We start from the raw sequence: 23,653 nt of genomic DNA on the forward strand, positions 1-23,653 counted from the left end.
TGCACAATCAGAATGAATTTCAGGAACCAAAATGCTATTTTCTGTGCAGCCGGAACAGGAGCGCTGAACAACATTATAGTCACTTGTTGTAGCTTGTACTTCACTTATTCCGCTCCAGTGCCCTGCTTGCAGTTGTGAAGAATATTCTTACGTTATGAATGGTCCATGCCTAGGGCTTTTTTTCAGCTGGAACTCCCTGGAACTCAGTTTTAGCATCTCTCAGGTGAGTTCTAGCACCTCTCAGGTAGGCACCATTGCTATTCTAAGAGGATGAGGGATGCATTCAGGGTGAGTTCTGGTACCACTTTTTCTAGAAAAATAGCACTGCATGCCACCATTAACAAAAAGAGGTAGGAGTCATCCGATATATATGTGGATAAAGTGACTTTTCTTCCTTAAGTTCTCAAAGTTCTTAACCTAGCTCCAGATTGTCATCTGAACAAGCCAGGTGACAGTCAGTCATTTGAAAAACAAGATTTAGCTGTCTGGCCCAAAATGGCAACTATAGACAATCTGTTTTGGCAACTGTAACCTTGGTTTAAGGAGCCATTTGGCACCTAGCTTATATAGCTGAGTTTCTAACACTGATGAGTGGCAGAAAGGCACAGCTGGGCTTTATGCTCTTCCAGTGTCTGTTGGTCTGCATTCTCTTATTCCATAATTGTATTGAAATCGGGCATGAAGTTGAGAATCACTTTCGTCCTAAAAGCTTAAAAAAGCCTCTGCCTATGGCTATGAAGGCTTGCAATCATATGGATTACGTGTGATGAAATCAGAGCAGCTGAGCAGGGCTGCTAAGTGTCACAGTTCCCTTCAAAGCAGAAAGTATGTTTTGCAAGTGAATGGACTTGCCAGAAATGCTGTAATTTGTCAAATGCAGTCCCTGCAACACCCTGCACAGAGAGCTGGGTGTTCATTCATTTTAACAACTTCCATGCTCATCTTGCTGATGCAAAAGCCAGGACTGTAGCTCACTGATAGAGCACCCTTCGCAATATATTTTCAAACTGTTGTCCTTAGACCATAGTGGGGTCTGCATGCTCCATTTGGGTGTTCTTAAGCAGTTTCAATGTGCAGTTCTTTAAAAAATGGCTTGTGTTTATATCTGTCAAGCTGTCTTGGTGGGGGTGTGTGTGTCATTTTGAAGGGCAAAACAATTCTGTGCAGTAGTAACAGCAAATTCGCTCTTCCAAAGTGGATCCTATCTACTGGGGTGACATCACATGTGTGGGGCTGGTGGGTGAGAAATGGCCTCCTGACTAGAGATTCCCCGCTCCTGCCCCATACACCTCTAATGGCACAGTTTGCACGCAAGGAGGAGGTATCTGTGGGCTTTCAGGCACTCCATGATTTGCAGATAGACAGCATTCCTTGCAGAGGGTGGGGCGAGATCCCCGCCCCTCAAAAGAGAACCCAGTGAGGACTGAGCATATTCAGTGCACTAAATATTGAAATTGGGTGCGGGGTGCAGGGTGGAGAACAGAAAATCCAGGAATGGAGTTTGGGCATGGCTGGCTAGAACCCTGAACTAGAGCCCTCCGCACCTCAGCATCTTGCTCCAGGTTCCCCTTGCAATTCATAACAAAACAAAATGCTGGACTCAGTAGACTTTTTGCCTGATCCAGGCAGTTGTGTATGCATGAGAAGTGTTTGTGTATATAGCAGGAACAGCAGGCTCTGATATCTGCCTGCAATTTCAGATCTGTCTTGCAGACAGGGGTGTCTCTTGTAATAGTGTAAACAAGCTGAAGGATTCATTTTACATAAACCTCCTTGTGACTAAACTGGGTGTGGTGCTCAAATATTTCAAAAATGTCCCTGCTCCATTTCCCCCTTTGCATTTATCCCTTGGACCAGCTATCCCTGGAAAGTGATCTGGCTTTGTATGATGGGCTTAGTCAACAAGTTTTTGTTGTGAGTGTAAAAGGAAGCAAAGCCCAATACTCACAAATCCTCAAAATAAATCCATTCTCGGACTGGACCCCCCCCCAAAAAAAACACCCCGGCCCTAAGACATCTTACATAATTCTGTTGTTGCCTTTTTATCTGTCAGGCCGTGATAAACCTGGTAGTTGTGGCTTCACTTTCTGTTTTATCTAAAAGGGCAGTCTCCAGACCAATGTTTGGAGCACTTCAGGGTATGAAAACGTGCTTATTAAAGTTGGGTGTTACAGTATTTTTTATGTCCTTGAGATGCCCAACTTTCTTTCCTTGTCTCTCTCTTCCCTTTGGCAATAGGGCCTCAGGTGGGTCCCCATGGGAGCTTGCCTAGAGTCAGGCAATTGCAGCTCAGGATTGACTTGTCGGACAGGCCCTGGCTCTCCAGGGGTTCCAACGCTGCTCCCCGGCTGCAGCCTTTCTTACAAGTGCCATAATAATGTTGGTTTCACGTATGTTAGGAAAAGCTTCTGGAAACAAAAGTATCTCCAGTGGTTTCCAGGAAGTATAAAGAGTGTGTCCCACTCTTTATATCTCAACAGGGATTCTGTTCCACAGGGCAGGGAAAGCCTAGAGCAGAAGTCTGACCTTTCAGGAGCATCTCAACACCTGAAATCAACATTATAGATGCTATCTATTTTCTGCAATATTATTATCAAGCAATTATTAATAATATAAGTGTGTGTGTAAGATCTTCAAGATCAGTCTCCTAAAACTACTTTGCCTGCTTTGGGAGGCATTAATGACAAGCATGTTTGCCTCATACAATAGACAATAGAAGAAGACAGAAGCAATAGAGAGGCTGAACACCCCGATTGATATTGAGGAGATTAAGGAGGTAATAACAGAATTGAAAAACAGGAAAGCCCCAGGACCAGATGGTTTTACAGCAAGGTATTACAAAGAACTGAGACCAATTTTGATGACACCGTTAAAGAAAGTAATTAATAATATTTTAAAAGAGAGAGAGATTCCAGAGACCTGGAAAGATGCATTTATAACCTTTATCCCAAAAGAGGATGCGGACTTAACTCAAGTAAAGAACTATAGACCAATTCTTTATTAAACACGGATTATAAAATCTTCGCAGGAATAATGGCAAAGAGATTAAAAAAGGTATTACAAGAAATCATTCATGAGGACCAAGCGGGTTTCCTTCCTGGCAGACAGATGAAAGATAATGTGAGGAACATAATAAATATTTTGGAATATCTGACAGCCAGGAATGAGAAACGAGCAATGTTAATGTTTGTAGATGCCGAAAAGGCATTTGATAATGTGTCATGGGATTTCATGTTGAAAAACTTAGAATATATGGAAATGGGGAATGATTTCTTTAATGGAATTAAGGCAATATATACAGAACAAAAGGCGAAGTTGATAGTAAATAATGTGATAACAGAAGAAATCAAAATATCAAAAGGTACTAGACAGGGCTGTCCGCTCTCACCTTTACTGTTTATAATGGTCCTGGAGGTCTTTCTGAATTCCTATTAGGAAAAACGAAAAGATAAAGCGGGTGACATTAGGCCAAAACGAATATAAAGTTAAAGCCTTTGCCGATGATTTGGTTATAATGATGGAAGATCCGATGAATAGTGCAACTGAAGTGTTGGAGGAAATTGAAAAATTTGGCGATGTGGCAGGTTTTACATTAAACAGGAAAACAACTAAAATTATAATTAAAAATATGGAACAAACAATGATGGAAGTGCTGCAACAACAGATGGGTATTGAAATTGTTAAAAAAGTTAAATATTTGGGAATATGGTTAACTCCAAAAAATATTGACTTATTTCAGAACAATTATGTTCCGGTGTGGAATGGAATTAAGAAAGATCTGGAGGTATGGGGAAGGTTAAAACTATCCTTTTGGGGTAGAATTTCAATGATCAAGATGTCGATGCTACCAAAGATGTTATTTTTATTTCAGATGATTCCAATTTTAAAAGGAGTAACGATTTTTAAGGAATGGCAAAGAGTGATTTCAAGATATATCTGGCAGGGCAAAAAGCCGAGAATTAAATATAAATTACTAACAGATGCAAAAGAAAGAGGAGGCTTTGCCCTGCCAGACTTGAAGTTATACTATGAGGCATCATGTCTTTGCTGGATAAAAGAATGGATAAAACTTAAGAATACAAAACACCTGGACTTAGAAGGATTTGATAACAGATTTGCGTGGCATGCGCATCTATGGCAAGAGAAGAAAAAGGGTTACAAATATTTTGAAAACCATATCTTCCGGAAATCGCTAATTGAAGTATGGGACAGATATAAAAACCTATTAGAAATGGGGGTTCCACATTGGTTATCCCTACTTGAGGTTATAGGAGTCAAGAAAACTAACATAAGGAGTGAATGGATTACTTATGGAGATCTAGTGGTGAAAGAAGGAGAGAAATTGAGATTAAAACCATATGAGCAAGTAAAAGAACATGTATACAACTGGCTGCACTACCATCAGATAAACGATATGTTCAAAAAGGATGTGAAAGAAAAAGGGTATAAAGAAAAAGAATCGAAATTTCAAATAGAAATTGTTAACAATGACTGTAAGATAATCTCGAAAATGTATAAAATTTTATTGGAATGGCACACGATAAATGAGGAAGTAAAAGTGGTTATGATTCAATGGGCCAGAGATTTAGGATACAATATAGATATGGAAGATTGGCAAAAAATATGGAATGAAAATATGAAATTTACAGCGTGTACTACGTTAAAAGAAAATGTTATGAAAATGGTATACAGATGGTATATGACACCAGTTAAATTGGAAAAAATGTACAAAACTTGTAACAAATGTTGGAAATGTAAAGAGAAAGAGGGTACATTTATTCATATGTGGTGGGGGTGTAAGAAAGTGAAGGGGTTCTGGGAAATGATTTACAATGAGTTAAAGAAAATGCTGAAATATAGCTTTGTAAAGAAACCAGAAACCTTCTTACTGGGAATAACTAGAAAAGATATAAATAAGAGGGACTGTAAACTCTTTCAGTATGCAATAATAGCAGCGAGAATATTGATGGCTCAAAAATGGAAACAAGAAGAAGTACCGACCTTGGAAGAATGGAGAACAAAACTAACAGATTATGCAGAACTGGATAAATTAACTGGAAAAATTAGATTCCAAAGGGATCATAGGTTTTTAGAGGACTGGGGAAAGTTCAGAGAATATTTGAAAACTATATGTGAAGAGCATATAACGCTAGTGTGTTTTAAAGAAGCTTTGTGAAAAAAGTAAGAAATATTGTAAGAATGTAAATGAGGGGAAATTTTTTTTTATTTAAAGGCGATATTAGAATTAAGGAATGTGAAGTTAGGAATTCAACTACGGATGATTGTTAGAGGAGTTGAGGGAGGTCCAAAAAGTTAAAATATGTGATGTGAAATTTGTACGATTGGGGATTTTATGGAAAAAAACTTAATAAAAAAATTATTTTAAAAAAAGACAATAGAAGTTGTTACAGTAAGTGCCATACTTTTTAACAGCAACCAAAAAAGAGGTGTCAGTGCTGTGTACCCCAAAGTACCCCCCGAAAAAAGTACTGCTTGAAATTGACTTGGAGAAGCACATAGGCATTGGTATGGCTTTTGCTTGCTTTCCAGATTGCTGGCCCAAGGGAGGCAGGGAGATATATGGAAAAATACATAAATACATGCAAATGTGATATAAACACAAATGTGATATAAATACACAGTTCCTTTAATTGCTTCTAGGAAGGCTGTGCCAAGGCTGGTTATGTGTTCATCATGTGACTGGCCAATCTCAAGTTTTTTGGCAGCTGGCAAATTGGTGTTTATCCGCTGTAATTCTTCTCTTGCATTTTTCTTTGCAGCAAATGAGACAATCTTCTGGGATTAGAATTGCATCCCTTTTTCATCCTTGTAAATAGGTGGTTGTGTTGAAGTGGGATTTGCTGTACTTGTGTTAGTAAGGAAGCCTGGATTTGCACCTTGCTGTTGACAGTGGCAAGGTGGTGGGAACCCCCTCTTCTCGCTGAGGCAGAGCTGTGAGACTGCAGAGCGAGAGATGCTGTCCTGCTGCTCAGAGTGGTTTTGTGCTCCAGGTTGGAATGCCGTTCTTCAAAGGAGAGACGCAAGCAAGCAGCTCTGTGGGGCTTGAGTAGACTTGCTGGGCCTCTGCTTTGATTTCTCGGCAGCTTAAACAGCCCAGGCCTGAACCAGTAGAAACAATCCAGGTGACTATTAAGCATTGCCTTAAGCAATTAAAACAGCAAAGTGGAGATTTCTTGGCTGGCTAGTGAGTTCCTAGCTTTGCCACTGAAGAGCTGGAGCACCTGAGACCATGGCACAGCCTGACTATACCTTTTGGCTGTACCTTGGTGGAACATCATTAGCACATGCACACAAAACTTGTAAGCTTTGAGAGCAGGTACATTTCCAGACATGTTTAATGAGCAGGGAAGCGAGAGCTAATGAGCATTTGCACAGAATGACAGTGATCTGCATTGCTCAGGCTGACATCAGGCTGTTGGGACAAGTCCAGTCTGCACTGGCAGCATTGGTTCTTCCTTCCAGCCAAGTAGCTTGAATTGCATCCCAGAGTCTTGCTGTCCTGAGATCATGCGCTCGGACACAGATTCCAAAAAGCACTAATGCGATAATTACCATTTGAATCATAGGGTTGTTGGGTGAGGTGGGTGCACTTGAGAATGGCTTTCCCTCAAATAATCCTGGGAATTGTAGTTTGTAGGCTGCTGCAAACTGTAGCTCTTTGATAAATGAACTGTTAAAGTGGTGTGGATGTGCTTTAAATGTATGGTGTGGATGTGTCCTCTTCTGTTTGATCGCTGTTGGAGGATTTGAAGAGTTCTATCATGTTTCCAGCCTCCACAATCTAAGGACTTATTTTTATACCTCTGACCATCGTCATTGTCTTCTTCCTGAACCCTTTCCACTTTCTCTGTTTCAGAAATGGGGAACCTGTAGCTCTCCAGATAATGCTGAACCACAACTCCCATCATCCCTGACTATGACGGCTGGGGCTGGTGGAAGTTGAAGTTCAGAAACAACTCAAGGGCCTCAGGTTGGACACCCCGGACTATACTTTTTTTAGAAAGTGTGGCACCAGAGGGATACATCGTGTGCCAGAGGAGGTGTAGCTAGTGCAGAATAAAGTGACACCATTGATGCTCATGGCTTGGAAATGTGGTTCTTTTTACTTCAAATCACATGTGCCTGTTGCCTTTTGCAGCTGCATCACACTTCAGGCTTAGCTTGTGTGCTAGCTGTAATCTCACAATTATTTTCACATGTTTGAGCTCAGGCGTAGACAGAGAGGACACTCCAGAACAATAGGTTTGATTGCTGAGTCACTGTGGATGCCACAATACAATACAATACCAGGATTTGTTTTTGCTCTCTGGGGCTAATTTACACTGCAGCTTTTTCTCCAAGCAGCTCAAGGTGGCCTACATGCTTCTCCCCCTCCTCATTTATTCCCTGTAGGTTAGGCAGAGAGTGAGCAACTGGCGCAAGGGCACCCAGGGAGCTTCACGGCTGAGTGGGGATTCGCACCCTGGTCTCCCAGGTCCTACTCTGACAGTAACTGGTGCATGATACATGCAGTCAGCACCCAGACTTGCTTTTTCTCTCTCTTCTGTGCTCAGTGCACTGCCACCTGCTGAGGAAAATAATGACAATACTGATAATAATGTGATTCTGGGGTGTGTGCAGAGTGTAGGTTGGGATGAGCTCCTCTGTAACAATCCCTGATTTTAGACAGGTGTTTCTCAACCAGGTGGGCATATATAAATACTTGGGTGGGGGTGTCAGGGTTTCCCCCCAATATGTGTACAATATAAGTAGGGGAGAATACAAATTTCAATTCTCATAATATTTCAGTCTTTTCCAAAATTCATATATAGTAATTAGGCAGGCCGTGGGGTTTTTATCTTCTGCTTTCATCAAGGTGTGGCCTCAATGAATGCTAGGTATGATGAGCTTCCTGTTTGGAAGTCGTGCTGATTCTTCCTTGCCAAAGCCTGCTCTTCATTTTAATGATTCCCGCTTTAGTGCCATGCTTTGGGCCAGTTTACCTGGGACAGAAGCCAAGTTAAAGGATCTGAAACTTCCAAGCTCCCCCAGATTCCTTTTTTTAAAATGGTGCCGGATTTGCTATCTTACAAGAGGGTAGTTTGAGTGAAGATTGCACATTTTGTTGGAGGAGCAACAATTTCATATCTGTGCCAACTAGATCTGATGATGTTAATTATAGTTTGTCACTTAGCCCTGGTACTTGATCTTCTGCTGCTTCTACCCCAAACCGTTTCCCAGCATGATTATCTTTACAGCACAAATTAAAATTGGCTTTTGCACAACAGGCCCAGAATAATGTGGCTCTGAAACCACAGAAGGCGCTTCCTTTGTCCTACTCATTTCTACTCTTGTTTAAAGTGGGTGCTCATTACTGAGACATGCGAGCAAGTACATACAGTTCTCGTTTGCAGCTTCTGTTGTATTGAGAGTAACAGCAATAAAGTTCTCAGGGTCTGGGTTTTGTGGGGAGAAAGTGCTATCCTGTTTGGCTGAGTTATAGCGCCCCCTACTGGCGCGCTGTTGGAGCCTGTGTGTAAGGTTCCTTGGCTTATATATTCATTTTTAAAACAGGTCTTCACAGATTAGGAGTTCATAGCTCCTCCAGGACTGCCTTGTCCCACATGAACCAACCTGGACATTGTCTGAGTCCCGGCTTCATATGCCAACTCAATAAGGGGCCTGTTCCGTGATAGCTCCCTGTTTGGGGAATGCTTCCCCAGGAGAGCATGCCTGGCACAGTCGCTGGCTGTTTTTAGGCACCAGGCAAAACCTTTCTTATTCACCCAGGCATGTTGTCTTTAACTGGGAAGGTAGCTAGATATGGCAATCTCTGTTGCAATCCTCTTTCAAGTGGACTAGGTAGCGCTTTTCCTTTCAAATGCACTGTCAATTGAGTAGTTTAATTCTGTTTTGTTTTGCTGCTGAGTGTAATGGCTTTGTTTTATCAGTGTGGCTGCCTTTGTGGCACCTGAGTGCAAAAATGCATAGATAGATAAGATTAGATTAGATAAAAAAGCTCAGTGGCAGAACCTGGTGCTCTCAACTTAATCCTGGGGGCCATCAAGGGCTGCTTCCCTCATGCTTCTTCACTTCTTTCTTTCTAGACCCGGATGCAGAGTTTGCAGCCCGACCCCAAAGCCCAGTACAGAAGTGTGTTTGAGGCCCTGAAGAAGATGATCCAGACGGAAGGCTTCTGGAGACCCTTGCGAGGGATCAACGTGACTGTGGTGGGAGCTGGCCCAGCGCATGCCCTGTACTTTGCCTGCTATGAGAAAATGAAACGGAGTTTCAGTGACATTATTCGCCACGGAGGGAACAGCCACCTGGCCAACGGTATATTGACATAACCAGCCCAGGGTGCCATCCTGGTCCCTTGCCTCTCAAATGGTGTACATTTTTTCTTGCGCTCTGGCATCTTCCGCCTGCATTTCTGCTTCTGGAAAAAAGACGCTGGGAAGACTCCGCCGGTGGCCGCCTAAGCGCTCTCTTGCTGCATTCAACTCCTTGTCTGTTTTCCACAGGCATCAGCAGTGTTAGAGTTTCGTGTATGAAGAATACAGAAGTTACGTAGTGCCCTAAAAGTTAGATGTTGGAGAAGCATTTGACCCTGAGCAACTCTGGTTGGGGCCATAGAAAGCAGATACTTGAAGCAACTTGTTGGTCAAGCTTGGGCAGCCCTCTAGGGAAGGAGGTTCTTGGGGCTTTTTTGGGGGTGTGTGTGAAATTGCTTCTGCTTCTAAATCAGTATCTAATCTTATTAAATCTATCCATTGCATTTATATATTGCCTTTCTGCCAGGGCACTGAAGACACAGTGGTTGCTGGTGCCTTTGGGACACTGTAGGGCAGGAGGCAGAGAGATCAACAGTAAGTGCAGCCAGAGCCGGTCTAGTTTTGCCCCATCCTCTGCCTCCCTGCTAAGTTTTATAGGGCAACACTGAGACCAGGGAGGAGGAGGAGGAGGAGGAGGAGGAGGAAGCTGACAGGCATGGCCACCCCTTAGACAGGTTGCAAGTAGAAAGGCAGGCTAGCTGGGAGCTGGCTGATGGCAGACGGGTTGGTGGGGCAGTGCCCTGTTCACCCTAAGACAGTGGGTTTTCAACCTGCGTGCTGTGTCACCCTGGGGTGCCTTGAATGATGGTCAGGGGTGCCGTGGGCAACACTGGCCTCTGCCCCTCTTTCCTTCCCTCCCTCTGATGCCCTCTTGCGTCTCTGCCTCCCAAAGGCTTGCACAGCTGTTTGTGGCTGTAGCCCTGGCTACAAGCTTCCCAGGCGAATGGTGCTTCTGGGGCTGGCCAGGGGGTGCTGGTTGCCAGGAGCTGAGGCAGCCTTGGAGTAAGCAAGCAAGTGGGTGAGGGAGCCCAGCCAGCCAGTCCTCCAGCCCTTGCTGTTGGGAATGGACAGACAAGTCCCAGGCCCCTGTGGGGCAGGGGAGGGGCAGCTCAGAGAGGGAACACTTCACAAGGGCGGGTGTTTGAAAAAGGGTGAGAGGCTGCCAGCTCTGCAGGCAAGGGGGGACATAACTGGGCTCCTGAGCCCTGCAGGGGTGCCACAGAAAGAATGTAGTTGGTCAAGGGAGCCATGGACTCAAAAAGGTTGAAAACCTCTGCCCTAAGGAATCAGCCTCTGTTGCCAAGGTGGCTTAGAATTATAAAACACTAAAACAAGTGATCTATAACATAAAGTTGGCTGGAGGAGCAGTCCAAGCGGAGAAGGTCCCGATTCTCTTTGTCTGCCTGCCTGCCTGCCTCCCTCTCTTGGCTGTCATCTTCAGAAGCTTACGTTCTGGTCTAGCCAGCCAAATGCCTTTGTTCTTGCTTTGTCCCCCAGTATTTGGAGGTATCTGACCTTTCTTTTGGGAGGTTTTATTTGGGGCCTGTGCTGATATTCCCACTCTTGAGGGAACTATAGTAATAACCCATGGAATAAATCGTTCACTCTCTGAATTTGCACCTGCCTGGCTTTGTAACCCCAGATTAATGGATTAATGTAGAAAAACATCCAATTTAAATGCAGTCCGTATTTCAGGCTTGGTGGTCTAAAATACAAGTCAATGTGTATAGTATTATGCAGGGTGTTTTTTAAATATATATATGTGTGTGTGTGTGTGTGTGTGTGTGTGTGTGTGTGTGCCTCTGAAATATTATTTAATATGCAGAAATCAGTTTTAAAGAATCCAGTGCATATAGCAGATGCAAACAGTGGGTCGCTTTCAACTAACTTAGAGTAGGCCCATTAAAATGAATGGACCCAAGTCAGCTTTGTGTATTAATTTCAGTAGGTCTACTCTGAACAGGAGCCTCTTTGGATGCAACCCAGTGTCTCTTCCGTTGCCCATGGCCATTTCAGGGGACATGTCAGCTATTGCTGGCTGTGTGGCCAGTCACACCTAATGAACTGTGTCTTCTTGGTGCTGGGGAATCTCTCTCATACCCCAACATTATGATTATATATTTATTTGTCCCCTGCCTTTCCCCTCACATTAAAGGATTGTTTGAAGGGAGCAGCACTTAGCATATTTCCCTTGCTCAGAATGACAGCATGATGCCATAGCCACAGAAGAATAATGGAGGGATAAAAAAACTTAAAAAACAACAGTGTTCTGAAACAAATAGGATTTATTTATTTTCAGTTGATCCAATTGGGACACTTTAGAAAAGTGTTTTAAATAGCATGTCATGGCTGTACATAATCTTAATAATGTTATGTTTTACGTATCCAGTATCATATTTGAAATATGTTAAGACTTCATTCAGAAATGCAAATTGGGAGTGCAAATAAGAATGTGTCTTTTGTTGAGAATCTTTGGAGGTTTATCTTCTTGTGTTTTGGTTTGAGATTGCGGTTGCTCCCTCCCCCCCCAGTATGGGAAGGTAGACAGTTTAAAAGACAGACTTGCTTTGCACAACTGCACAGATGAATTTCATAAGAACGAACTGCCAAAGAAGAACCATTCTTCCCCCAGATGGTCTCTTACAAGTTGCTGCGCTGCATTTTTGCAAATGGTGGATGCTTTCATATGTCTACTGTGGCTTTTTTATATAAAAGTGTTGTGGGGGCTGTTTTTCTTTTTCTTTTTAAAAGGAGCAATGTCATTCCTGATGTTGTTGCCTAAATAAGGGTGATTATGTATTGTGCATTCAAGAGCTCATTTGGGTGCAAAAGGAAAGGCGAATTGTTGAGGATTGATTTGTGAAAGGGGACTTGTCTTTTTTGTATGTTTGTGCAGGAATGGCTGGGAGCTTAGCTACCCTCCTCCATGATGGCGTTATGAATCCAGCTGAAGGTAATGCCCTCGCCTATCGATGGTTCTGTGGTGTGGAGAGGAGGAAAGGAGAATTAAAATTGCCAGGAACCCATAAGACCTACATAGTGCTTTGAATTGTTTTTTCATTTTAAACTGTTTTATTGTTGATTCCCCCCCCCCCAAGAGTTTTTATGGGAAACTATTCACAAATGGAGTCAAATAAGTAAATGAAATGTTGCAGATTGGGAGACACATTGTCAGTAAAAAGGTAAGGGTTAAGGGACCCCTGACCATTAGGTCCAGTCGTGACCGACTCTGGGGTTGCGGCGCTCATCTCGCTTTATTGGCCGAGGGAGCCGGTGTACAGCTTCTGGGTCATGTGGCCATCATGACTAAGCGGCTTCTGGCGAACCAGAGCAGTGCACGGAAATGCTGTTTACCTCCCCGCTGGAGCAGTACCTATTTATCTACTTGCACTTTGATGTGCTTTCGAACTGCTAGGTTGGCAGGAGCAGGGACTGAGCAATGGGAGCTCACCCCTTCGTGGGGATTTGAACCACCAACCTTTTGATGGGCAAGTCCTAGGCTCTGTGGTTTAACCCACAGCGCCACCCACGTCCCTAGCATTGTCAGTACTGACTGGCAAATGACTCCCAAATTTCTGCGAGGGTCACCTGGGAATTGAAACGGTATATTTAGAGCAATTACATTAGTTTTGTTTCAGAAAGGGCAACTCCAGCTCCCATCACGCCATGCTTTTAAGTTCCATGATACCACTTTAAACAGCCATGGCTTCCATCCAAGAATTCTGGGAGCTGTAGTTTGTTAAGCCCCTATTACCCTCACAGAGCTACAGTTCTCAGAGTTCCCTGTGAAGAGGCATTGATTGTCAAACCATGCTGGAAATAATAGCTCTGTGAGGGGAATAGGGGTCTCCTAAAAGCTCTCAGCATTCAGCGTTTGTTGGGGGAAGCCATGACTGTTTAAGGTGGCACCATAGTGCTGTAAAGGTAAGGTCTGAATGTGGCCTCTGTCTGATACAGACAATTTTGTGACTGACAAATGTCCCCGCTTGGCAGCCTTGAGAATCCACATGAAATCTACTTTAAACTTGACAGTGGATTGGGTGACTGATATTTAATCTGCCAGATACTTTAGTGTATTTGGCTTTGCAAGTTTAAAATTTTAAACTTTTCAGATCTTGTAATTCTGAAATTAAACTTTTGGGACTTTGTCTTCCTCAAATATATTATCTGGGAAATTACAATGGCCATTATTTACTATTCTGTTATTGGTTGGTACGCACTGCCGAAATCTGTGAATTGCATGTAATTTGGCTTTTCTTATTTCTTTTGTTTCCCTGCTCGGGGCGCACCCAACACCTCGCTGTGCCTCCCTGCCCACTGAGCCAGTGGTGAAGCAGCGCATGCAGATGTACAACTCTCCGTACAAGACGGTCCTGGAGTGCATCCGGACGGTGCATCGGACGGAAGGGATGGGTGCCTTCTACCGGAGCTACAGCACCCAGCTCACCATGAACATCCCCTTCCAAGCCATTCACTTCATGACCTATGAGTTCATGCAGGAGCAGATCAACCCCTGTCGACAGTACAATCCAAGTACGCACATCATATCGGGGGCTGTGGCTGGGGCTGTGGCGGCTGCCGCCACGACTCCCCTGGACGTCTGCAAGACTCTCCTCAACACGCAAGAGAACATGGTGTTGAGTTCTGTGAACGTTAGCGGACATCTCTCTGGAATGGCCAATGCCTTTAGGACAGTGTACCAGCTGGGGGGCATCGCTGGGTATTTTAAGGGGGTCCAGGCAAGGGTGATATACCAGATGCCTTCAACTGCCATTTCCTGGTCTGTGTATGAATTCTTCAAATATGCACTTACAAAGCGTGAACTGGAGAAAGGGACGCCATGCTGACATGTCCTGGTGCTGCAGCTGCAACCCAGAACCTCTGAGATGGCAGAGTCCCTTTGTGGGGGTGCTGGAATTCTCCAGGGCTCTTTATGTGACTGTGTAAAGGTTTCTGGTAGATTCACCCCTGGGGACTGCTCTGTGTGTGTGTGTGTGTGTGTGTGTGTGTGTGTTTTCTTAGATGCCAGAGAAATTGATTCTGTACCTTCCCCCCGCTTTTGTTAAACCATATTGTGCAAGGATTGTTTGGCTTGAACAAGTATTTATAGTTTTATTTGGAGTTTATAACTGTGACCAGTTTGTACAGGGTTCTACAAGGCTTGAAATGCTTTTGAGGGCTGCCCCCTGAGGGGCAAGGGGCAAAGAGAGTTCTTGTGGATTGGACTTTCCCCTCTTTGAAAATGTAAAAGATTGAGCCTTTTAGCTTAACAAAGTTCTATATAGAGAAATTATGCAATATAAATTGATGGATAATGTTTATCCTTTTATTTTTCTATATCAGTGAGTTGGGTGGCTTTTAAGAGTTTTAACAGCTGAACAAGAGTTCTTTTTGTGTGTGTGTCAGAAGAGGCTTCTGCACTATTTTGAAAAATTGTGAATAGCATTATCCCCACCCCTCCTAAACCAGAATGGCTTTAATCATCACTTGTTGTCCAGTGTCAAGAATTCTCAATCCTTAAACAGCTCCTTAAATTCTTCTGAAACTGGATACTCAAAGAGGTGTAGGACTTTGAAATCTTAAGAAACTGCCTTATGTGAGTCATTTCCCTTTTAATGTATTGGGATCGGTAGGCACTTCTGGAAACTTCAACCAGTTTTGACTAATACCGAGTAGAAGACCAAGAGTACTGTACGTAGTTTTGCATAAAACTGTGTTTTAGCAAACCCTTAAATGCCTCTGATGGTACTTTAAAACCAGATTGCATCTCAGTTTCTGAACAGGTGTTGTGTGACTTTCCCCCACTAAGACCCCTGTGCCTGTCCAAGACCTTTTGCAGCTGTGTGTGTGTGTGTGGTTTTTTTTTTTTTTTTGCAAATTTCACTCCTGCAAGTGTGCTGAGGGGTGGGGCATCAGTTTACATTTCCTTAGGAAAACTTGCCTTGAATCACTTCTTGTTTTTGTTGTTGTTTTTAAAAAAGGAAAAGGCAAAAAAGACTGACAAGAAAAGGCAGCTCTTTGTTGTGGTACAGTTATAATGCCTCTGAACCAAAAAGCCTTTGCAGAGGCAGAGACAAACTTCACTCCCCCCCCCCCCCCCCAAAAAAAAAGAGAGAGCGGTGATGTTGCTCTTGGCCCTCTGGCCTGTACAAATGAAGGTATGTAGAGTTAGTTCTAGCACTTGTGATAGCTTTGTGTCTGCTTTTTTATGAACATGTACAACTTTTGTGCTGTCCCAGAAATGTTTCGTTCATACAAAGAGTACAGTTTACAGTGGTACCTATAGTTACGAACTTACTTCATTCCGGAGGTCCGTTCTTGACCTGAAATTGTTCTTAACTAGAGGTGTGCTTTTACTAATGGGGCCTCTTGCTGCCGCTGCGCCGCTGGTACACGATTTCCATTCTCATCCTGGGGCAAAGTTCTCAACTCGAGGTAACTCTTCCAGGTGAACGGAGTTTATAACATGAAGCATTTGTAACCTGAGGCGTTTGTAACTCGAGGTACCACTGTATTTTTTTTATATATATATATATAGTTAGCAAATCAGGACTGCAACTGGATGGTCCTGTTTGTTGTGTGTTACGCATCCCTGTATGTGGGAAATGTACAATTCTAAAGCAAGATACCGTATTGGCCCGAATATAAGCCACACTCCCCCCACCCCCAATTCCAACCATGAAAAGTGTGGCTTAAATTCGCAACCTTACAGAAGTTGGCTTTTACGACATCACTGCTGAAACAGCTGTGCTAGGTCCATGGCCCTGCCTTGCCTTCCAGGGCCGGAATGGAGAGAGCGCCCCCCCCAGATGCCAGCACGAGGGCTGTTGGGGGTGTGGGACAATGGTACCCATCCCGACTGTGGCTCCCATGCCTCCCCCAAGGCGTCAGGGGGATGGGGGGGAGGCCGCCGGCAAAGCAGCACAGCTCCCCCCCCCCCCGAGGAAGCATCCCCGGAGCGCGGGGGAATGGTACCCGTAGGATTTTCTTCTACATTTACAGGTGCCATTTACAGGTGTGAGTGCCTGCAGAATTTTAAGGGAGTGGCTTATATTTGGGTATTGTCTTTTCTTCTCCCCCCCCCCTTGAATTTTATAAGTGTGGCTTATTTGCAGGTGCATCTTATATTTGGGTCAATACGGTACTTAAAAAAGAAGAAGAAATCCTGTTGGGATTTAACTAAACAATATATAAGAAATACCGGTAATTGTAACGGGCTGCCTCTTCCAAAGTGCCTGGGTCTATACACTTTATAAATAATAGTTATTTATAAATAGCAGCTATTTCATAGTAATCTCAATGCACTTGGTGGACTGGCTGCAGATCAGCCTGATGGGAATGGTAGTTCCATACACCTGGTGGGTGCCATGTGGATGAAGGCTGCTCCAAGTCTATGGGTTGTAGATGGTTGCTTTTGTGCTTGAAAGTGCCAAAGCTCAACCTGATCACTTTAATTATAAATACTAATGCACAACTGCTTCAGATTATTCCAGTCTGCTTCCTCAGCAGCGAGAAGTGAAACAAAAATACCTCAGAGGTTCCTTTTCTTTCTTTGGTGGGTTCTGGTGGGCTTAGAGCTGCTGCTGCTGCTCATTTGCATATTGGCTGCTACCTTTTGCCACCATCCCAAATCTTTCTAATCAGTGCTTTTTTGCGGGGGGAGGGGGGAGAGTGCAGAAAAGACCCAAAAGGTGCCGGTACTCATATCTTTAAAAAGAACCATGAGTTTCAGTACAAAATGGCTACCATGGGCAGGGGGAAAAGGTGATGGTACTCCATACTGGTCAGTACTGTCACAAAAAAGCACTGTTCATAATATATTTGTGGCAGAACTACAGGGTGTGCGTGATATGGGGCTGGTTCTTGAAAGAGCACCCCATGTAAATTTTCCCTCCATCTCCCCACCTCATCCTGACATGGTCAGTAGGGTCACCTTTACCATGTTGTGATTGTATGTCCACACAACACAGGCGCCTGATCTCACCACTTGGGGGAAGGGTTCCTACTGGGATGGGCAGCCGGGGAGTAACTGACACAAGTGTTGTCTTCAGGGTTGGGCGTAACACGGAGGTCTGCCCTAGAACTTGCCGTGATCACTGGCCAAAGCACTACACCTGGAATTGCCCTTTACTTGACAGGGGTGATCATCTGCATTCTGAAGGTGTCCTAAGGTCTTCCTGTGGAGGGATAACCAGTCCCAAAGCCTCCTGCCATTTGATGGTTATATCAGACAAATTTTGATCTCCCCTCACCCTGCTGTGGCATTTATTTTGATTTAGGTGGGTTTCTCTCTTCCATGTGTGTGTGTTTGTATTCTCTGGCAAAAAGAGGATTCTGTTCCTGGTGGTCAAATATTGATTGTAGAGGTGCACAGTTGAATTTGTAAAACACCTCTTGAATCACTACTTAAGCATTTTCAAAATCATGTGTCTCTTGCTTCTCGGCTTTCTTAGCATATATGTTTGGAGCAGAAGGAGGTTTTGGGTGGTATTCCACTGTATCCTACACAGAGTAGACCCATTGAAATTAATGAACCTAAGCTAAACATGTCCATTAACTACAATGCTTCTACCCCGAGTAAATATTGAATTTGTTGTCAGGCTTGCACTAAGTTTTAAAACCATTCTGTTAATTCTTCTCACTGAATGATTTCCAGGAAGCTGAAGGATTTTTTTAAAGGTACCACTCAGTACCTTCAGTCAAATTTTCTTCTGCAATGTACTTGCATGCTGATTTTCATTGCCCTTCTGAATACAGGCGCTGATCACTTGGATATAAATGCAGACAGCAGTCCCAGCATACATTTAGTAACTTGGCCCTTGAGTAACTTCCTATTGTTGGGGAATAATCTTTGCTGTTGCCTTTTTGGAGATGTATGAGAGCTAGAGGCATGTTGGCTAAAAGCAGGGTTAGTGCATTACTTGACTGGGGAAAACAGAATTATTATAGCAGCTACTGCTGGAAGACGAATGTGTGTGCATCATTGCTAGTTGCCTGTTTGTTCAACTGAAAATGGATATTAGGTTGCAAAATAAATAGGATTATTTTTCATTCTCTTAACAGTGTGTATGTAGCATTTTCAGCCTTTGGAATGTAGAGGGAAAAGACATTCCAGAGTGTCATACAAACCAGAGGAGAGTTTAGCAATAACCTTGAGGACTGAAATTTAAAGTTGATTTCTACACCTGTCCCAGCATGTCAGGCAGAAGACTAGGCTAGGTTCCCGTACAATCTAGATTTCTTTGCCAATAGAATTTTTGTACGGACACGGGTGGGGAGCCTTGTGGCCCTCCAGATATTGGACTCCCGCTCCTGCTAACTCTACCAGTGCCCATTGTAGATGGGGATGATGGGAGTTTTAGTGCAACAACATCTGGAGGTTCCATCACACTTGATATATAATGTAAACCTCCCTCTTACATTCTGAAGTGCCACAACCCAGACATGGGTTCAGCAGAATGCTCAGGACTAGGGCAAGTATTCATGGCCAATTGTTTCCCCCTTTGAATAGTAGGGATGCACCCTCACCCGCCCTGCTCAATGCCTTACTACAAGCTGCTTTTGAAAATCCCTCCTTTTCAGAAATTTGTTGGATGTGTATGTTTGGACAGGGCTTGCCTTGGATGAACTGTGCACAGAACTAGTGACATAGCTTTTTTTGAATTGGACCCAACTTTCTATTCGTAGATCAGAGTTGCTTTTGCCCAAGCGACTGGTGGATAATCACAAGTCTTCCACTACAGGAACATGCTGCAAGGGTCTGTAGCATGTTGGTTATGCCACATGCCTGCTTAATCACTGCACATTTTAAAACATTTTATGCACAAAACCCTGTATCACAAGAAAGTGTGAAGCAGTCTCCCAGTCGAGTTGGAAAATAGGCCTCTGGGAAAAGCAGTTTGGAATCAGCTCATGCATTGACTAGTGGTGTGACTGAAAAAGAAGCAGCACAAGCTAGCCAATCAGGGATCCAGTTCACAGCAGCATCTGTGCTTGCTAATGTTGCAGAATGCATGCATGAGAAGACAGACGTTGCTGCGGGAGGGAGATCTGTAGCCGTGTCCCTTATGCTGCTGCCGTTAATACATGCCTGTGACCTTAAGGACAGTAACAGTCTAAAATCAACCAAATATAACTGACCCAGCCCAAAACTCTGCTGGCTAGTATATTTTATTCTGTTGGGAATATGATTCAAAATACAAAAGAGGCATGGGGGTGGGGGCTTGCTGGACCATCCTTCTGGCTATGTTCCAGCCCTACATGTGCACACCAGCAGTCTGGCTCCTGAGGTCATTTTCCCTAGCCAGATTGTAATTCTGTAAGAAGGTGTGTGTGTTGGGTAGAATGGGGAGGGCAGGGTTCAGGAGCCTCGTCATCATGTTTTCTGCTTTAAACCTCACCAGCCACTGTGCACACAATTGGGGACAGGCTTACATTTAAAGACTGGTCTCCCTTGATGCCTATTTGAATTGATTTCCTTGCAATCCAGATCAGAGGCTAGGATGTCACCATGAACTTGGCTGGCTTCTCAGAAGCTAATCTGTGAAGCAGCTGGGGAAGATTCTGACAGCCACCCGTGGGATGCTCTCTGAGTGCAGTCTTCATTTTTTAAAAAACAAACAAATCTGAATACTCATTAATGACCAGTGGCTGGGACTGGAGCTCCCCTTCTAAAACAGAGTAGGAAATGTGTTCTCCAGGGATTACAGACTACACCTGCCATCATTCCTGCCCATTGCTAATGGTGGCTGAGGCTGATGGGCATGGGGAGCCCGATGACATCGGGGGGGGGGGGTGGCTCGCTCCCCGCCTCTGCTCTAAAGCCATCTTCAGCTATGCCATGTCTTGGCTTAAGAAATTAAAATATTCTAGCAGCTAAAGTTTTCTGAAAGGTCTTTAAGAAACAAAGCAGACAAGTGCACACAGTGCTGCTTTGCATGCTATAAACGCACATTTATTTTTTAAAAAACAAGGGTGGATTTTTAAAAATTGATATTTTGTTCTTCTAAAATTGCCTTTTTATGTATTTACCAATGTCTACTTTTTAAAAGAATGTTTCTACATATATGTATATGTATATATTTAACAGGGGAGAAAGTTGTTTTTCTGCGAAATGCTGCTACAGTTAAAACACTGGAGCTTAAGAAATAAAAGTATTTGATCTGATTTCCATATGCATGCATTTTGTGTTTGATTTTTTTGGGGGGGGGGGTAAATGGTAACTGTGGGACGCGGGTGGCGCTGTGGGTAAAAGCCTCAGCGCCTAGGGCTTGCCGATCGAAAGGTCGGCGGTTCGAATCCCCGCGGCGGGGTGCGCTCCTGTTGCTCGGTCCCAGCGCCTGCCAACCTAGCAGTTCGAAAGCACCCTCGGGCGCAAGTAGATAAATAGGGAACGCTTTCTAGCGGGAAGGTAAACGGCGTTTCCGTGTGCAGCTCTGGCTCACCAGAGCAGCGATGTCACACTGGCCACGTGACCCGGAAGTGTCTTCGGACAGCGCTGGCCCCTGGCCTCTTGAGTGAGATGGACGCACAACCCCAGAGTCTGGCAAGACTGGCCCATACGGGCAGGGGTACCTTTACCTTTACCTTAAATGGTAACTAGGAACTTATATTCAAGTTGTCTGTGGGGCAGAATTCTGCAATATGTTAATTATATTTTATCCCACCTACCTCCAAGGATCCCAGGGCGGTGTTCCATGGTTCTGTTCCTTCATTTTATTTTCCCCACATCCCTGTGCGGTAGAGCAGGCTCACTGAATGACTGACCCAAAATAACTCGGTGAGCTTCATGGCTGCGGATGGGGTGGGATTTGAACCTGGGTGTCCTCTGATCATCACAATTATAACAAATAAAGGCTTGACTATCTCGCTTTGCATATCATGAGTCTATCTTATATATTAGTTTCACCTTTTAAGTTGAATTACTAAAATAAATGAACTTTTCCACGATATTATAATATTTCGAGTTTCACCTGTACAAACCTGGTACTGACATCAAAGTGAAGACATGTACCTTAAAATGTGTTGTAAGCACACAAATACGTGTTCAGAGGTACATCTTCTGCATACCTGTTGACTCTGGCATCACAGATGGATGTGCAAAGCAGCTCTTATCTTTTTTCTGCATGTGGAAGCACCACAAAACAACTGTTTTACAGAAGAAAATTTGGTGATCGCTGAGACTCCCCCACAGCAGCCGGTAGAACACCCCCCCCCCAACAAATAAAACACTGCCAAAAAACAGATCCCTTCCTGACAAATAAAAATAAATAAATTGGGAGTGGCAGTAGCTCCTGTTGGGCTTGGAAAAGTTGTCTGATGGTATCCGTGGGTACCATTTGCAGGCCCCAGTGCTATGTTATAATGCACACTATATGTAGAAATACATATCCTGTGTATTTGGAGATGGGTGATGGAAAGACACAGACCCCCTCCATGACCCTAGGAAAGGATTTCATAATTTGGTAGTTGATAAGAAATTCATAAATGTACAGAATTCAGTAGCCTGCATTATTTTATGAAACAATGTCTCTAGCACATGAGACAGTGCAAGTAGATTTAAAACTGTGGAAGTAGATGGCGGGGTTTCAGAAACTGAAATATGGGGTTTCTAAGGGGCTGGAGGAGGTACAGTTTCTCTTTTCCAAAGTTCAAATGCAAAAATAAAAATCTTTATGTTCATGCATACAAAGAAAGCAAACTTTTTTTTGCATTCTGCCAAAAGGTGGCAGGGTATAATCATTCTTTTTCTTTCTTTACACTTCACTACGATCTGATAATTTTGCTTTGGAATGCAAAGTCTATGCTGGTTCCCCTTTCACGTAGCTTTAAAAGGGCTATGTGCCATGTTTAAAGAAACTAAAAATTAGGAGTCCATATTTTGTGGTTTTCTTCATGGGGAGGTGAGAGTGAATTCAGACATGCAACCCTTTTCCTGCTCCTCTCCATCTGTTGTCTGAAGTCTAGGAAAAGCTAATCCACATGATTCTACTGACTGCAAAATAAAAGTACAAAAAGTTACAGTACAGCATGTGAGCAATTACTGCAAGACAATTGCCTTTTTCTAGCCAATTTCTGCCTTACTGCTTAAGCACTCTTCCGCATTTGGCTGATCTCTTCACACTGTTTTTATAGTGATTCTGAGAGTACACACTGGGGACGCTGTCTCTGAAGATCTCCTGTTGATACAGATTTGTATTTACAAAGATTAAGGATAAGCTGCAGCAAAGAGAATATGATAAATGAGTATACCACATTAATGCTACTGGTATATACAGATACAACAGTATTAACTAATTGTACCTTGGCAGGCAAGCCGTATGGGAATTTGATGGTGTGGTTGTCTTATTGGATTGGATCAATGGTTTGTAAAAGCCCTCTGTGGTACATTTCTACTGCTTCAAGAAGTAGAAATGAAGCAGGTTCACAATGAAATGCAGACAAAACCAAATTTCACCACCATCCCTAACCTCCATATGACATGTTGAACTGTAAGCTTCCCAGATAGCATAGTTGAAGGGGCTCTGAAGCAGCTCTGAAGCAGGAAATCATAGGAAGGGGATCTCTACCTCAGACATCTCAGTACCCTTCACAAACTGCAATTCCTGTGGTTCTTTGTAAGAAACACAGATAAACATGTTTCAAATTGGTTTAAATTTGCAGCATAGATATGCCAGAATTGAGAGAATTTTTAAATATTCACTGCATTACTGAAATCTGGAAAACACTGTTGCTCCCAATTTTAGTTCTCTTCTCCCCCATAGAGTTGTCTCATTAGAAACAAATTGGGCATTAGATTGGCAGTGAACATTTCTTGTACTTTTGTTTTGGTGCTTGCTGAAAGGCCAAGATGATGGTGGTGCAGGTGATTTATTACTTACACCCCACCCATCTGACTGTGTTACTCCAGCCACTCTGAGTGGCTTTCAACAAAATATAAAGAAACAAAACATCAAACATTAGAAACTTCCCGAGACAGGACTGCCTTCAGATGCCTTTGGAAAGTTGTATAGTTGGTTATCTGTTTGGCATCTGATGGGAGGACGTTCTACCGGGCAGGTGCCACTGCCGAGGAGGCCCTCCACCTGGTCCCCCATAACCTCACTTTTTGCCAAAAGGCTCTTGGAGCTGGATCTCAGCTGAACCATGTGGGTGGAAACGCTCCTTTGGGGATACAGATGCGAGACTGTGGCTACTTCTACATGGCATTTCATTGGGTACTTTGTGCTCCCTATTCCAGCAAATTTTTTTACAGCACTTGCATGCCATCAAAATGCCACCCATTTTTTTAAAAGCTTACTTGATTTTCCAGGGAAATG

The 23,653-nt window shown here is 43.6% G+C and overlaps 1 protein-coding gene across 2 annotated transcripts in view; it reads left to right on the forward strand.

Moving 5' to 3' along the window:
- Nucleotides 1-20,509, forward strand: part of SLC25A37 (solute carrier family 25 member 37) — a 40,270-nt gene extending 19,761 nt beyond the window's left edge. For both annotated transcript variants that reach the window (XM_083713775.1, XM_083713776.1), the window contains exons 2-4: nt 9,108-9,336; nt 12,232-12,288; nt 13,662-20,509. In XM_083713775.1, coding sequence (XP_083569901.1) covers nt 9,108-9,336; nt 12,232-12,288; nt 13,662-14,182 — 807 coding nt within the window. In that variant the 3' untranslated portion in view covers nt 14,183-20,509. The remainder of the gene's footprint in view (nt 1-9,107; nt 9,337-12,231; nt 12,289-13,661) is intronic.
- The last annotated feature ends 3,144 nt before the right edge of the window (nt 20,510-23,653 follow it).

The sequence above is a fragment of the Podarcis gaigeae genome (assembly GCF_964106915.1).
Source record: "Podarcis gaigeae genome assembly, chromosome: 15".
Classification (NCBI taxonomy): Eukaryota; Metazoa; Chordata; class Lepidosauria; order Squamata; family Lacertidae; genus Podarcis; species Podarcis gaigeae.